At 42.4% G+C, this 12,884-nt stretch overlaps 1 protein-coding gene across 10 annotated transcripts in view; it reads right to left on the reverse strand.

The window, feature by feature from the left end:
• Nucleotides 1–959: 959 nt before the first annotated feature.
• LOC119442320 (partitioning defective 3 homolog) overlaps nucleotides 960–12,884 on the reverse strand; it is a 214,448-nt gene continuing 202,523 nt past the window's right edge. For 5 of the 10 annotated variants that reach the window (XM_049662045.1, XM_049662046.1, XM_049662051.1 and 2 more), the window contains 3 exons: nucleotides 9,409–9,507; nucleotides 3,442–3,506; nucleotides 960–2,689 (listed from right to left, as the gene is read on the reverse strand). In XM_049662045.1, coding sequence (XP_049518002.1) covers nucleotides 2,134–2,689; nucleotides 3,442–3,506; nucleotides 9,409–9,507 — 720 coding nt within the window. In that variant the 3' untranslated portion in view covers nucleotides 960–2,133. Of the gene's footprint in view, nucleotides 2,690–3,441; nucleotides 3,507–5,813; nucleotides 5,883–9,408; nucleotides 9,508–12,884 lie in introns of all 10 variants that reach the window. The other 5 variants (XM_049662052.1, XM_049662049.1, XM_049662047.1 and 2 more) reach the window with 2 other exon arrangements.

Genomic DNA, 12,884 nt, shown 5'->3' on the forward strand with positions numbered 1-12,884 from the left:
GAACAAATAACGATCGTGTTCGCGCGCGCACTCTCGGCTGACAAGCAAGACGAGATCCAGCGCCGTGAGCTACGACGCACGCTGCAGCCTTTGTCGTTCCCCCGTTTTTCGCACGACATATGCATGCATGTGCGTCTCCGATTAGTATTTTGTGTGTTTTTGTTTTCTGTCTCAATCGGGACGTGCACGTAAGAACGCGCCATCGTACAGCGCTGACCAGCCTATCATCGAAACGCACGCGTACCTGCTTGATGAAAATACAAACTAGGCCCCCAAGCACCCAGAGGAAGCTGTACGGAATACGTGTACGAATAAATGTAGAAGGAAAGAAAAGAGAGAGAGAAAGAAACACCCTGCACGCCTGCACGTAATTATTTTTCTCATCATTATTAAGACAATTTGCTATGATGCAAGCCCACCTTTTTCGCAGATTGTACAAAAACACATACCCCCTGTAACGGGGGGAAAAAAAAAGGAAAAAAAAAAAAAAAAAAGAAATCGACTGCCTGACTATTTCAACTACCACGCACTTGTAGCGCGGGAGATTTTTTTGTTGGTCTTGTAATAAGCAGTCACTGAAGTGTAAAGCAGATGCCTAAAAAAATTAGCATGCATCACGGAATCATCTACTCATGTTTTGCATACTCTCTGATTGCATGCTCAATGTGTTGCATGCTTAGTTCATCATCAAAGCATAAATATCCCGACGATGGCCGTCGTTAGTTTTCTCGTACTAGCTATGTTTGAACATCTGCACCTGCATAAAAACCATACACATAATGCAAATGGATTGTATTGCAGCAAGAAACCAACTGGGCACACGTTAAAGACAGATTGAGAAAATGAGTTAATTCACGGAACATCTCACTTTGCCTTTCACCATTTGATTGCTGGCCACACTGTGTGGCAGCATTGCAACCACTGGTACAGTGACCACTGGAAAAGAAAATAGGAAAAGATCAACTGTACATTTATCTTTATTCTGTATGTTCAAATGGAAAAATGAGTGTAGAATCAGACTTACAAAGGCTTGTCCTAAAAAGATGTTTTCTCATTTATATATAAACTGTCATACAAAAATTTTACAAGATACACGAAAAACAGGAATGAATGATCCTGCTGCACAACCTTGTATAAAGGGCGCGAGGACATGTGCTAAGGCATGATTACACTGTCGTAAGCCACACTGTCACATTCAATTAAAAAAAAAAAAAAAGACAGGAGACAGAAAATCTCATCAAATAAAGAAAAGAGAGAAGCGTATGTACAAAGGACTAAGAAAAACAAAAATGCATTTCATGTGAGAAAAAGGTGACGGTTTAGCGAGCACTTACAATGCACATGTTTCTTGATGGAAAAAATAATGAATGTGTAAATACATGAAACAAGCCAGTGAACAAATCGAACGAACACCAGCAATGTATGAGAACTCAATGCAACTTTCCTCCCATCATAGCAAATGTAAGGCCATGAGTTACATGATTTCATCAAACTCCTCACAATTATGAAGATGAAAACATTCTTACAAATAACCCAGAGTCAGCAAGGCACCTACACATTCTTTTGTTCCTGTTTGTTAGTAAAAAAAAAAAAGTAAGAAGAGTTTCTTTCATGGTGTGTAAACGCAACAATTTCCTTATAACACACATCGCTTCCACAACAATACAAAATTGCATTCTAAAAATACAATCAGCTGCACTCATGTCTGCACTACACAAAACAGCACTGGACACATGGCAGGGGTAGTGGTGCTCCTATTCAGTTTTGTCTCCTATTCTACCTTGCATAAAAATGGCACGCTTTTCTTTAATGTCAAACTCAGCGCAGCTTGCAACATAGCGATGCACGCGTACAAAGGGCGGGGGGGGGGGGGGGGGGAAGAAAGAGAAATTAGCTTGGGCATGCCCATAAGGCAAGCCACAGCAGTGCCAAGCTTGGACGGATGACTCTTCTGGTCCAAACAACCACATCCTACACTGCTTCGTGCATGAAACAAACATGTTCCATCTTTGAGGTACTGGTGGAAATCAATGCCAGCGCTATACAAACATGCATCCCAGTGTTCATACAACACAAGAATGAAAGAAAAAAAATTAAGAAGACGCAACAAGGCAGAACGCGGCAATGGTTCATTCACACTTTGGAGCCCGGCATCTGCTGTCCAATGTCATGACGCGACGTGATGCCATAGACCTGTGACAAATGGTTTGGCGAATGCCTGTAGCCAGCCATCGTTTGGAGGTGTGCCCGTGGAGCAGCCCGCGGAACAGTCTTGATCATCACACCACCATTGCCACTACCAAGAGCACTATGGGGGGGTAGCATTGTCTGTTGTGTTGGGACCGTCTTAGCATACACCATACGATGCCCGGCCACGTGCGCATGTCGTGGAAGGGAATTGGACTCTGTTGGGCCCATGCCGTTCCTTTCCTTCTGAGGCTTTGGAGGAGCACCCTGGACAGTTTCGTATTCAAAGTAGTTTGATGACGGGCGTTCCGAGCGAGCCCGATTGGACATTGATGGTGGAGGCACTGGCTGTGATGAACTGCTGCAGGTGGGATCTCGAGACTGTGAGGAGACCTGCTGCTGCTGCTTCTGCTGGAACTGCCGGAGGTGTAGCTGGATCTCGTTAAAGTTAACATAGTGGCTGTACTGGGTGGGGTCTACGAGTCCAACCCGGCTTCCTGGCCTGTGTCAGAAAATAACGGGGCAATTCGAATTTGTAAGCTACACAGCAGACTGGCAACTGCATGAAACACAAATGTATAGAATGCTGGCAAAACAGTAGCCTGCTGTTGGTGCTGCTCTGAAAAGTGGCAACCTGTGTGGTGGCTTTATAACAGTGGTTGTGTGCCAGTCTGCCAGTGGGTCACAAAATAGATGTCACAGAGGGTGTGTGGTGCACTAATGAGAGAACACACTAGATTTGTAGTTTGCTGCACAGAAAGCATGCGTGCTCAGTCATGCAGAGCAACCACCCAGGTTTTTTAACTCTGCACTTGGACATACTGCATATAGTGGAATCCCGATAAACAGAAATTGCTTAAACGGAACACCAACCTCATGGTTGCTTGGTTTTGTATTCATGCAATGCTAAAAGCTTTGTCTCCTGATAAAAGGAACTCCTGATAAACGGAACCAATTTCCCTGGTCACTTGAGGTTCTGTTTAAAGAGAGTCCACTGCATATGCTTCGTGGCGCCACAGAAGATGCTGTACATCACATAGATCATATAAAAGCCTGAAAATTGTATGAAAGGGAATTAATAATGGAAATAACCTCACGGTGTACTTTGAGTACTGCCATAGCTAGGCCAATGGTAGAACTATGCACCAACTGTAGCTGGTAATTATACCAGCTACAGTACCAAATGTTACAACTTTGATTCTAAATATAGATTATGCACTGCACTGATATCAAAATAAAAGAAGAATGCCTTACCGTTCCATTTCCTTAAATATGTCAAAACTTTGTGACCTTGAGTGGACAACATCACTCTCTCGTCTCTGCAGAGGGGGCAAAAAAGATAAAGGGAGGTTTGAGAACAGGAGGTTCCATTTTTTAGCAATGAGACATAAAAGAATCAGATTTGCACTATGCATAAGAGAAAAGCAGTGCTGCAGCAAAGAAAGAAGAAGGAGCATAAATTACTGATGCAGCGTTAAAAAAACAACAATAACGCAGAAAAAGAACAATGCACAAGACTATAACCTCCTACATACTTTCTGTGCCCCTACAACTACTCTGGCAGTGTCATTCAACTTCCTCGCCTGGCCTCCTTGCATTTCATTCTCAGCTAACAGCGCCCTCTACAGGTGCGCTAATAAAGCGTCTGGGAGCCATGGCGGGTGTGCAGGAAAGGTGCAAAAGTAGTGTGTACACGTATGGAAGCCTACTAAAATGTGACAAAAACGGCTTGCCTGCATAAAGCAGCATCTGTTGTACGTAAAGCAAAAAGGCACTTTCACCTGTGCAGTTGACTACGGGTATATCCTTTCCAGAAAGAGTACAGATGAGCCTGTACCAGCAAATTCGTTGTTGTGTTTTGAACTAAACTAACTTACTTTTATACAAAGATCTGCATTGGTCGAGAGTTCATACCATCATGCGCCACGTGCTAAAAGAAATTGAATCCGTCTGCTTTCTCGTTCTGCACATCGTCATTAACAGTCACAAGATTGATGAACCGCATTTAAATGTGTAGTGGAAACATTGTCGACTGTATACCGCATCTTGAAAGCTCAGACTGCTAAATCATTCTTGGCATTCGATCAGTGTCATTTCAACATGAATGCCAGATCGCAATTTTTGGTGCGTTACCGTGGTAAAAATGGCGCTCAGGTGCTGTGACAACATGAGGTCTTAAGTATTCAGGCCGCAATTAACACGAAAAGTTAGGCGGAACGATATTGACTAAGATTCTCCGCCATTCGCTAACTAACTTTGCCCTGAAGGTAATGGGCAAGAACGACATCGTCAAAATGCGTACAAAAGCTGCTGTCATGGATGGTCTACAAGCTGTAGCTGCAAATGCTGGCAATATTTGTATTTGTGTTGCACTCTTCAAACTTGATATTGCTTTTTTGCTCAGCTAGCGTATAATACAGCTGTGCAAGGAAGTATCTTAGGATAGACGAGAGCAATCTCTTATGCTCATTCATTTTTTGTACACATTTCTTTTGCGGCAGACACAATTTGCGGAAGACTGTTTGTGCCAGTGTACGTGCTAATGGCACTTAGAATCAGTAAAGCGATAGAAGCTGTGAACAAAAAGAAGGCCAGCTTTAGCGGGCGCCGCTAAAGCATCGTCTGCTCCATTCTGGGCTAGCACCACCGACTGGCGGCAAGCACCGGAACTAGGCGCGATGGCCGGCATTCTGCACTCTTCATGCTGATGAGAGGGCTGAAAGTATACAGGAGGCTATGACAAGGCATAACCATTGGTGTCTTCAAAGGAGCCCTGAAACACTTCTCTTGAAACCTGAGCAACAAGCTGGAATGAGTGCAATTCATTTTAGGTAATGCATTATTGAAGAAAGTTTTGAAAAGGACCTAATATATGAATGCAGATATATTGAGTGCAATATTTACTTTCCACATTCCCCCTCAATTCATCGGTTTCTCCTGGCTGGGTTGGCACAGATAGCATAGGCCTGCCTATCATTCGTTCCTTTTTTTTTCCTTGCTTTCTGGAATGCACTTATAGTAACTCTTCGAAGTTGGTGCTTGACACAGATGCTCGAGGGCAACAAAAGAGCAATGACAGAACGAGTGGGATGCATTAATAACTGTCACTTCCCTGTTTGCTAGAAGGCCTTGAATAGTGTGCATGTGTGTGCAAGTCTTTGTTCTCAAGTACTAATTTATGGTCATAAATGACTGCCCAATGGCTGATGTCTACAAGCCATTGCACCTGCTGTAACATTATTGATGACATCACTTAAGGATAAGAAAAAATCGGGACTTTGAACACCGCAGGAGAGAGCGAGCAATCTATTATGCGTAATCTGTAGGTTCCTTGCTGCATATTCACAGCAGCATTACTTACAGGCCAGGAACCTTTTCTTACCATGTTCAAAAAGTGTTTCAGCGCCCCTTTCAGCATTCTCCACAAACATTCTTTATCATGGCTTCATAGTTTGTTGCATGCACAACATGAGAAGCATGCTTTTTTAAAGGCTTTTGCTGCAGTCAAGCCTAACGCAGACGTAAGGTGCTTGCACGTGGTTCATGCGGACAGTGCAAACAGTGAGTGCATTGCAGTGGTGTAATGATGATGATGGTGGTGGTGGTGTTGAATGCAGTGATGATACCTGAAGACCACGCGATGTTCTCAGACTAAAAGATCGACCAAATGATGTGTTTCTGTGAGGACTGCAAACCTGCACAAATGAAAAGACCGAGCGATGCAGAAAAACTGCTGAGTGATTGCCCTAGGAGTCCTGGGCTTTCGTAAACTCTACTGCGCTGTTGAAATTAAACAGATAAAGAGACGTAGAAGCTAGCTTTTTAACTAGCTTGAGCAAAATTCCAGCAGAGATACCATGTGCCAAACAATAATAGGTTGCAAAATACAGCATTTTTATAGAACTGTGACCCTAAGTGCTACCAGCGTCTCTAAAAATAGTCCAAACATAGCTTGACACATTTCACATTACAGAATTACAATTGTGCCATCAATAGCATGTACACTACATAGACAATATCTTTTCACTGCTTCAAGAAGTTGGCAGAAACCTTGCCTTGAACACAAGCTCATCATTAACCAAACTTTTTACCTATCACACCAAGATACCAATTTGAGGTAATTCAAGAGTCACTTTGACACCTGCAACACTATTCCTTGTCATTCAGTTTTTTTTTAACTTCTAGTTAGTAGAAGTGCTCTTTGTTTGGCACCACACAACTAATAAATTAAAGGTGTACAGACATTATATTTCCAACTATTCACATTTTTTCTGTTAAAATGAAAGTCTGCGAAGCTCTAACCTTAGAAAAAAATAGTTCCAAGCCTCAGAGTGCCGTGAATAATTAAATATAATAGCTTTTCTACAGCCAGTTTTGGTTTCGTTTCCCAGGAGGTTACCGTGCCGTGACGTTACGGCAAAGTATCCTCCTGGAAACGAAACCGAAACTGGCTGAAAAAAGCTGTTATATTAAATTATTAACGGTGCTCTGTGGCATGACACTGTTTTTTCTAGGGTTTAGAGGTCTAGAGCTATCATTTAATGCAAGAAATAAATAGTAAGAATATCATACTTAAAGTACTTAAAAAGTTATGATCATTTGGATTGCCTGCAGCATCTGCACCTGGTTCTGCTTCCAAGATTAAAAAACAAAATAAATGAGCACACGTTTCGTTCATACTTATGACGTCGTAAGCTGACTATATATGTGAGATGGCAACATAATCACTCATGTTGACAGAAGCCTATTGGTGCTGTTGTAAGACATTTGTTAAGCACGAGCATTAAGACCTATGTGACGGAATACCAGAAATCATGCTCTTTTTCAATTACAGTATTTTCCGGTGCATAAGTGTCGCCTTTATATAAGACGTAGCCCCTACTTTCCGCGACTTTCTAAGAAAAAATTGGTATATAATACGCACCTATTTTAATTTGATTGGCATGACGAATTGTGCAGGCTTATACACTTATCTCGACATGTCCTAATCACCCATTTCAGGGCACTAAACTTTCATAAACAAAATTTTTACGAGCTGCCAATTCTAGCAAAATAAGACCTGAACCAATGCTCTTAGGCGCAAGAAACCAACATTTATTGCACTTCACTCGAAGCCACCGAAGGCCTCTTCCTCCGATGCACTATCAAAAAGTTCAGCCATTTAGGCAGGCAGCATCGCTGGGTTACCGCTGTCGTCCTCTGAATAAATTTTATGCGATGGGGTAAGCATCTTGAAGCACGACACTGGCGTTGCCTCTGTTGTTTGGCATGCTCGAGACGAACCCACAAACAACCACATAACGCGTGAACATACGCATACAAAAGTGAAATGGTAACCGGAGGCCAGAAGCACTGCGACTACTACTGAACTGCTGAGGTATAGCCAAGACTTCTTGCACGGGAGACTCGATAAATATGATAACCAAAAGGTTCTTTTTTTTTTTAATGGGTATATGTCACCAGGTAACAATAAAAAATTGTGGTCTCATTTTCTTATTTATTGCGTCAGTTCCGTGGGTTTAACCTTTATTTCAAGGAAAACTGTAACAGCAAATCAGAGGCACCTATATCACGGAGCCTTTACTGTGGCTGCCGCGCTGCCTACACTGTGAGTCCTAGGAGCTGACATCTGTCACCACGGCTGCTTCGTTGTTAAAACAAGATTCAATTTCTTTCAGAATGCTGCTGCACATGGTTTCTTGCACTCTATTTCAAAAAATTAAATAAATAAATAAAAAAAAAGACTGCACATATTGGCCATTCCAGGGTGCATGGTTCTTGATTATGTACATGCACCACCGAAAATTTTTGAGGAAAAATGCGTCTTATACACCGAGAAATACGGTACATGCACCGAGATAACATATACAATGTGTGTCACCTAGACACACTATTTGTGAATCTATTGGATTAGTTTATGCTTTCCAGGTGCTCAGCATAAAGCAAGCTTAAACTGTCAGCAATGCACCTGCATACACAATGATCGCTTATGCACAGATGTTCCTACAACTTGAAGTACTAGCACTTGAAGCCAGCGACTATCATATCTCAATCAATTAATCAATCAATATAAGGAACTACTACTGATGCAAAACAGGGGGGTATCGAATCAGCATTTGCAGGGGAGTATTTTCACGACTCTAGTGCACACTTTCATGTCTTTTTCTAGAAAAATTTAGTAAAAATGACATGCATACTGTAATTGAGCAAGAAATAAAGCACACTGATGGCAAATGTTGACACTGCTCTCACGAAGTAGTGAATATTCTTTTATGTGTATGTGTGCCTCCATGGCATGTGCACATAGTAGTGATAGCTGCATTTATGGCTTGGAGGATGGCAGCCACCATGTGTATCATGCATGTTACAGCTCTCGCTTTTCAACTGGCACATTTGATTTCTTATATTCATATGATTCTTTCCACATTTCAACACTAGCAATGCCCTGGCCGGAGCACATTCTACCAACACGGAAATTGTGGCTGTGAAGTCATGTGGTGCTTTCTATGACGGTGGAGTTCAAGGAAAAGAGACCTCCATTCAGGGAAAAAATGTCTACTAGTTGTTCACCATAACCAATGAAAAGTGAAATGCACAGTGAAGATTTGGTGTTTCTGTGTTTTCTGTGCATCACTTATGCAAGCAAACAAAACGAATACCTCAACCATTTTGATGGGTGTGCATTGCGATCGGGTGCACGAGATAGTGCAAATGTGCATGTAGCTGTCACTGTCACCATGTTTGCACGAGATCATGCACAAATATGACATTCTCTGTAACACTTGCCAAACGGGAATTTATGAGAAGGTACGGTTAAATGCAGCTCATGACATTGTGAGAATACCTCGGGAATATAAATATTGCCCAACCCTTATTCTGTTAGACTTGGGATGAATTCACAGATCGCACAATAAAAATCTAGCACAATGCCTTTGAGGTAAAGTGCCTCTTAACCGCCGCTGCCCCTGACCTGTTGTGCTTCCTTCTGATGCTGCTTGAACACAGAGGAACAGCATTAAGAACTGTTAGGGTCTGATGATGTGCTGAGGAGAAATATAGCACTTAGCAGGACTTACATTATTTTGCTTTTCATTAAGGGTGCCATGGACATGGAAATGAGAATGTAGACATGAAGGAATGTGCTGTTGATCTACTTTGTCAAACCTAACTGCTTCTGACCAGCATCGTGCCTGTGATGTGTTTTAGAGCGTTATCACTTACCACACTGTGACTGTTAGCCAGCGGTTTATTACAGTATACACAGCTTGTATACATTACAGATTGTATGCCCCTCTGAGTGTAACATGTCCTTTTTACAGCCTGTAAAAGTACAAAACAGAAAGAGTCTGCAAGTGATTGTTGTAAAGCATTAGCATTTACAATATCATACCAAGAACAATGTTTGAAAGACAAAGATCAGCTCAGCTGTCCTATCTCTAAAAAGGTTGCCATAATCAGAGTGCCAGCTTAGTATTTTGTGACAGTACTTGAAGTTGGAACAGCTGATGACTATTTGCAACCACTGCTGACAAACCTGCCAAATCTTATCGGAAGCATTGCATGCAGTGCCTTGTTGCTTTAGAGAGCCATACACATGTTTTGTTGATATAGACAGATAATGAACATTGCTGAAATACAGATGCATATAAATGCCGAACAAGCGCAATTACCAGAGTATGAAAATGATTACTGCTTTTCCTGAATGTGATTACTTGTGGAGTTTAACATCCTGAAACTGTGCAGTAGGTTATGAATAGAATAGAATATAAGTTTATTTACCACATAAATACACCATAAATACACTGATGTACAGAAGCAGTGGAAATGGCAGGATCATGAGGGATGGGTTATGAGGGATGGGCGATCATGAGGTTATGAGGGACACTAGTCAAGAGCTCCAGAATGTGAGCCCCCCTTTACCATTTTCTTCACATGTGCTGTCAGTGTTTGGACCACATTGTGACAAACAATTTTAAGTAGCGCGACATTCAAAATGAATTTGCACTGTTTAACTAGCTCTTTATTTTTCTTTTCTTTTAGGGGCGAAGCTCCTTAGGGTGTGGGTCTGTTCCTCCTCTGTAGTATGTAGTAGTAGTAGTAGTAGTAGTAGTAGTAGTAGTAGTAGTAGTAGTAGTAGTAGTAGTAGTAGTAGTAGTAGTAGTAGTAGTCGTCGTAGTAGGTAGCCACATCTACTTTTATGAAAAAAAAAAAAAAAATTCCGAAAGTTGTGTCCGTAGCGCGGAATCGAACCAGCGACCCCTCGCTTCCGAACGCGCGGCGCTAACCACTAGGCCACGAAGCGCACATGGACACACGCACCACGATGACAATAAATACCCAACATTAACGAAAGACTGCGAGTTTCTAGCGCGTTACGGCCCGTGTAAGAAGCTGGTGTAAGACGCTGTGGCCTCTTCGCCTTACCCCCGTATTCATAAACGCTCCTCGACTTGAACTTGACTTGCCACCGCCTTGGGCAGCGCGTTCGAAACGCGTTGAAGGCGGTGGCAAGTCAAGTTCAAGTCGAGGAGCGTTTATGAATACGGGGGTTATACTCTCTCAGCAGTCATGTGATGGCGTCGGCAAACGCGGTGCACGTTCCGGCATGTGTAAACGGCTGCGTAAGACGCTGTGGCCTCTCCCCCTTACTAGAGAGTACTGCACGTTTCTAACGCGTTTGTGCTAGCGTGCCCTTAAGCGGGAGATGGTGCAATTATAATGAAGGGCGCTGTTATAAAATAGGAATGACGTCACATATGGCAGCGTGTCATTGGTGGAAGTCAATCGTTCGATTTAGTGCGGCGAGACTGGGCGAATTACACGGAAGATTCACAGTTTACCGATGATTCCCTCCGGAGCTTCGCCCACTCATCATCATTCACCCCGTGGATATGCGGTGTTTTTTTTTTAAGTATGACACTTGTTGCCCAGCCTGTGTAAGACAGATTATATGCTGTGAATCTAAGCACGCCTTCCATTTCAGTCTTCAATGACGAAACTAATAAAGGAAGAAAACTAGGTCCGAAAGATCAGCGAGTGCCTAGATCCAAGAAATTGTGATAAATCTGTACAAATGCAACCATGTTTGCAAAGAGTTCATTATAACCTACAATGAATGAGGTGTTATCATTGACACATGGGGCTTGTCTCTTAAAGGCATGCCCTAGGTATTTGCTATCTCGGGTTGCATTTTTTAGATACCAGGGAAACAACACCTCTTGGTCATACTGGTGCACCTATTGTAGAAGAAGGCCTACAAGATACCAGCGCATCATGCAGTGGTTGACAGGCCTTTGTAATGGCACAATAGATGTGACGAACATCAGAGATAACAAAACTATCTACAGCTGCTTCTAGTTGACAGTAAATAGAAGTGCAAGGTTCGAACACAATAGTTCCAATGAATTTTGACCTACTCGAGAGCAACAGTTTATCAGCACTGCATCAGCGTTATCGCTGATGTTCGTCGCATTGAAGGTGTGCTTCTGCTCCTGCAATAGCCAAAATCCATCTCTCGCAGCAGTCACCGTAGCTGTCATTGTGTTTATAAATTGTGCTTTCTGCCCGATTTAGAACATTAAACATGGCAGACATGACCGGGTGCAGATGCTATACAGCAAGTCGGAACAATGCCCACAACATAAAGGACAGTTCCTAAGCAATACAGTCGTTGCTGCCTTTGAGAAGTAGTCCCAGTAACGACACGAGTGAGACGGGCTGGTTTATTTGTATAAGAGATACCAAATTTGTGCACTAGGCCACAGCCAAAAAGCTGCGTCGACAAGTTTTCAACTGAAATTAGATGTTGCCGGAGCTGCTAACTAAAAGCAGAAGGGAAAACCAGGCGGTAAGGGAAGGAAAACTAGGCTATAGGCTCCTGACATGAATAAATTTTTTGGTCTCCCTTTGTTTGACAGCAAGGTGTCTATGGCTAACCACCAGTGATACCACTGAACACATCTGGCACAACAGCACTACAATTACACAATTATGATGTTGTTTGTGGCAGTTTCCTGGCTACTTCTGCCAGCCAGGAGACTGAAGAGCAATGTGATGCCATGTAGGTTTTGTTGGCAGTTATGCATCGGATGACTTGAAGTATCTTTGACAAAAAGTTTGTGGAAGCAGCGCAGTACACGTCTTTGGCGGCTACTCGTGAGCATTATATATGTACGTGTGCAAAATCAGTTCTCTTTGCACGCTTCTGCACGATGTCACTCCTATGTTCAAGTTTACGAAATCTGGACAACTACGTAGTATTTAGCACTAAATTAAGGAAGCTTTAGAGAACAGCATATCTTGATGCTCCATTGAAACTTAGAAAGCATGACACACGTACAACAACGAATTTCACACGTGGCGCAGTTTTGATCACTTCACCCACTTGGTATTCACGCTAAAATTTTGTGCAGAGGTAGCATTTTGCAGTGTGTTTTGTTTAATACTGTGTTTGGGTATAGTACTTTTCTGTTTCCTCTCGAATAAATCACCGCTACACATTGTCTGCGATGGTGCAGGACCAGAAAAGTAACCATATTGCTGAAAGAAACAATGGCACCGTTTGTGAGTTATGGCATGATGCTACTATGTCCGGTTGTAACAGTGACAGATACAGCCAACATTCTATTGCCAAAAAAAACTTTTTTTTTATTGTCTGGCATCGCCACAGATGACAGATGATTAGCATAAATTCAAAT

This window comes from Dermacentor silvarum, chromosome 2 (genome assembly GCF_013339745.2).
Source record: "Dermacentor silvarum isolate Dsil-2018 chromosome 2, BIME_Dsil_1.4, whole genome shotgun sequence".
NCBI lineage: Eukaryota > Metazoa > Arthropoda > Arachnida > Ixodida > Ixodidae > Dermacentor > Dermacentor silvarum.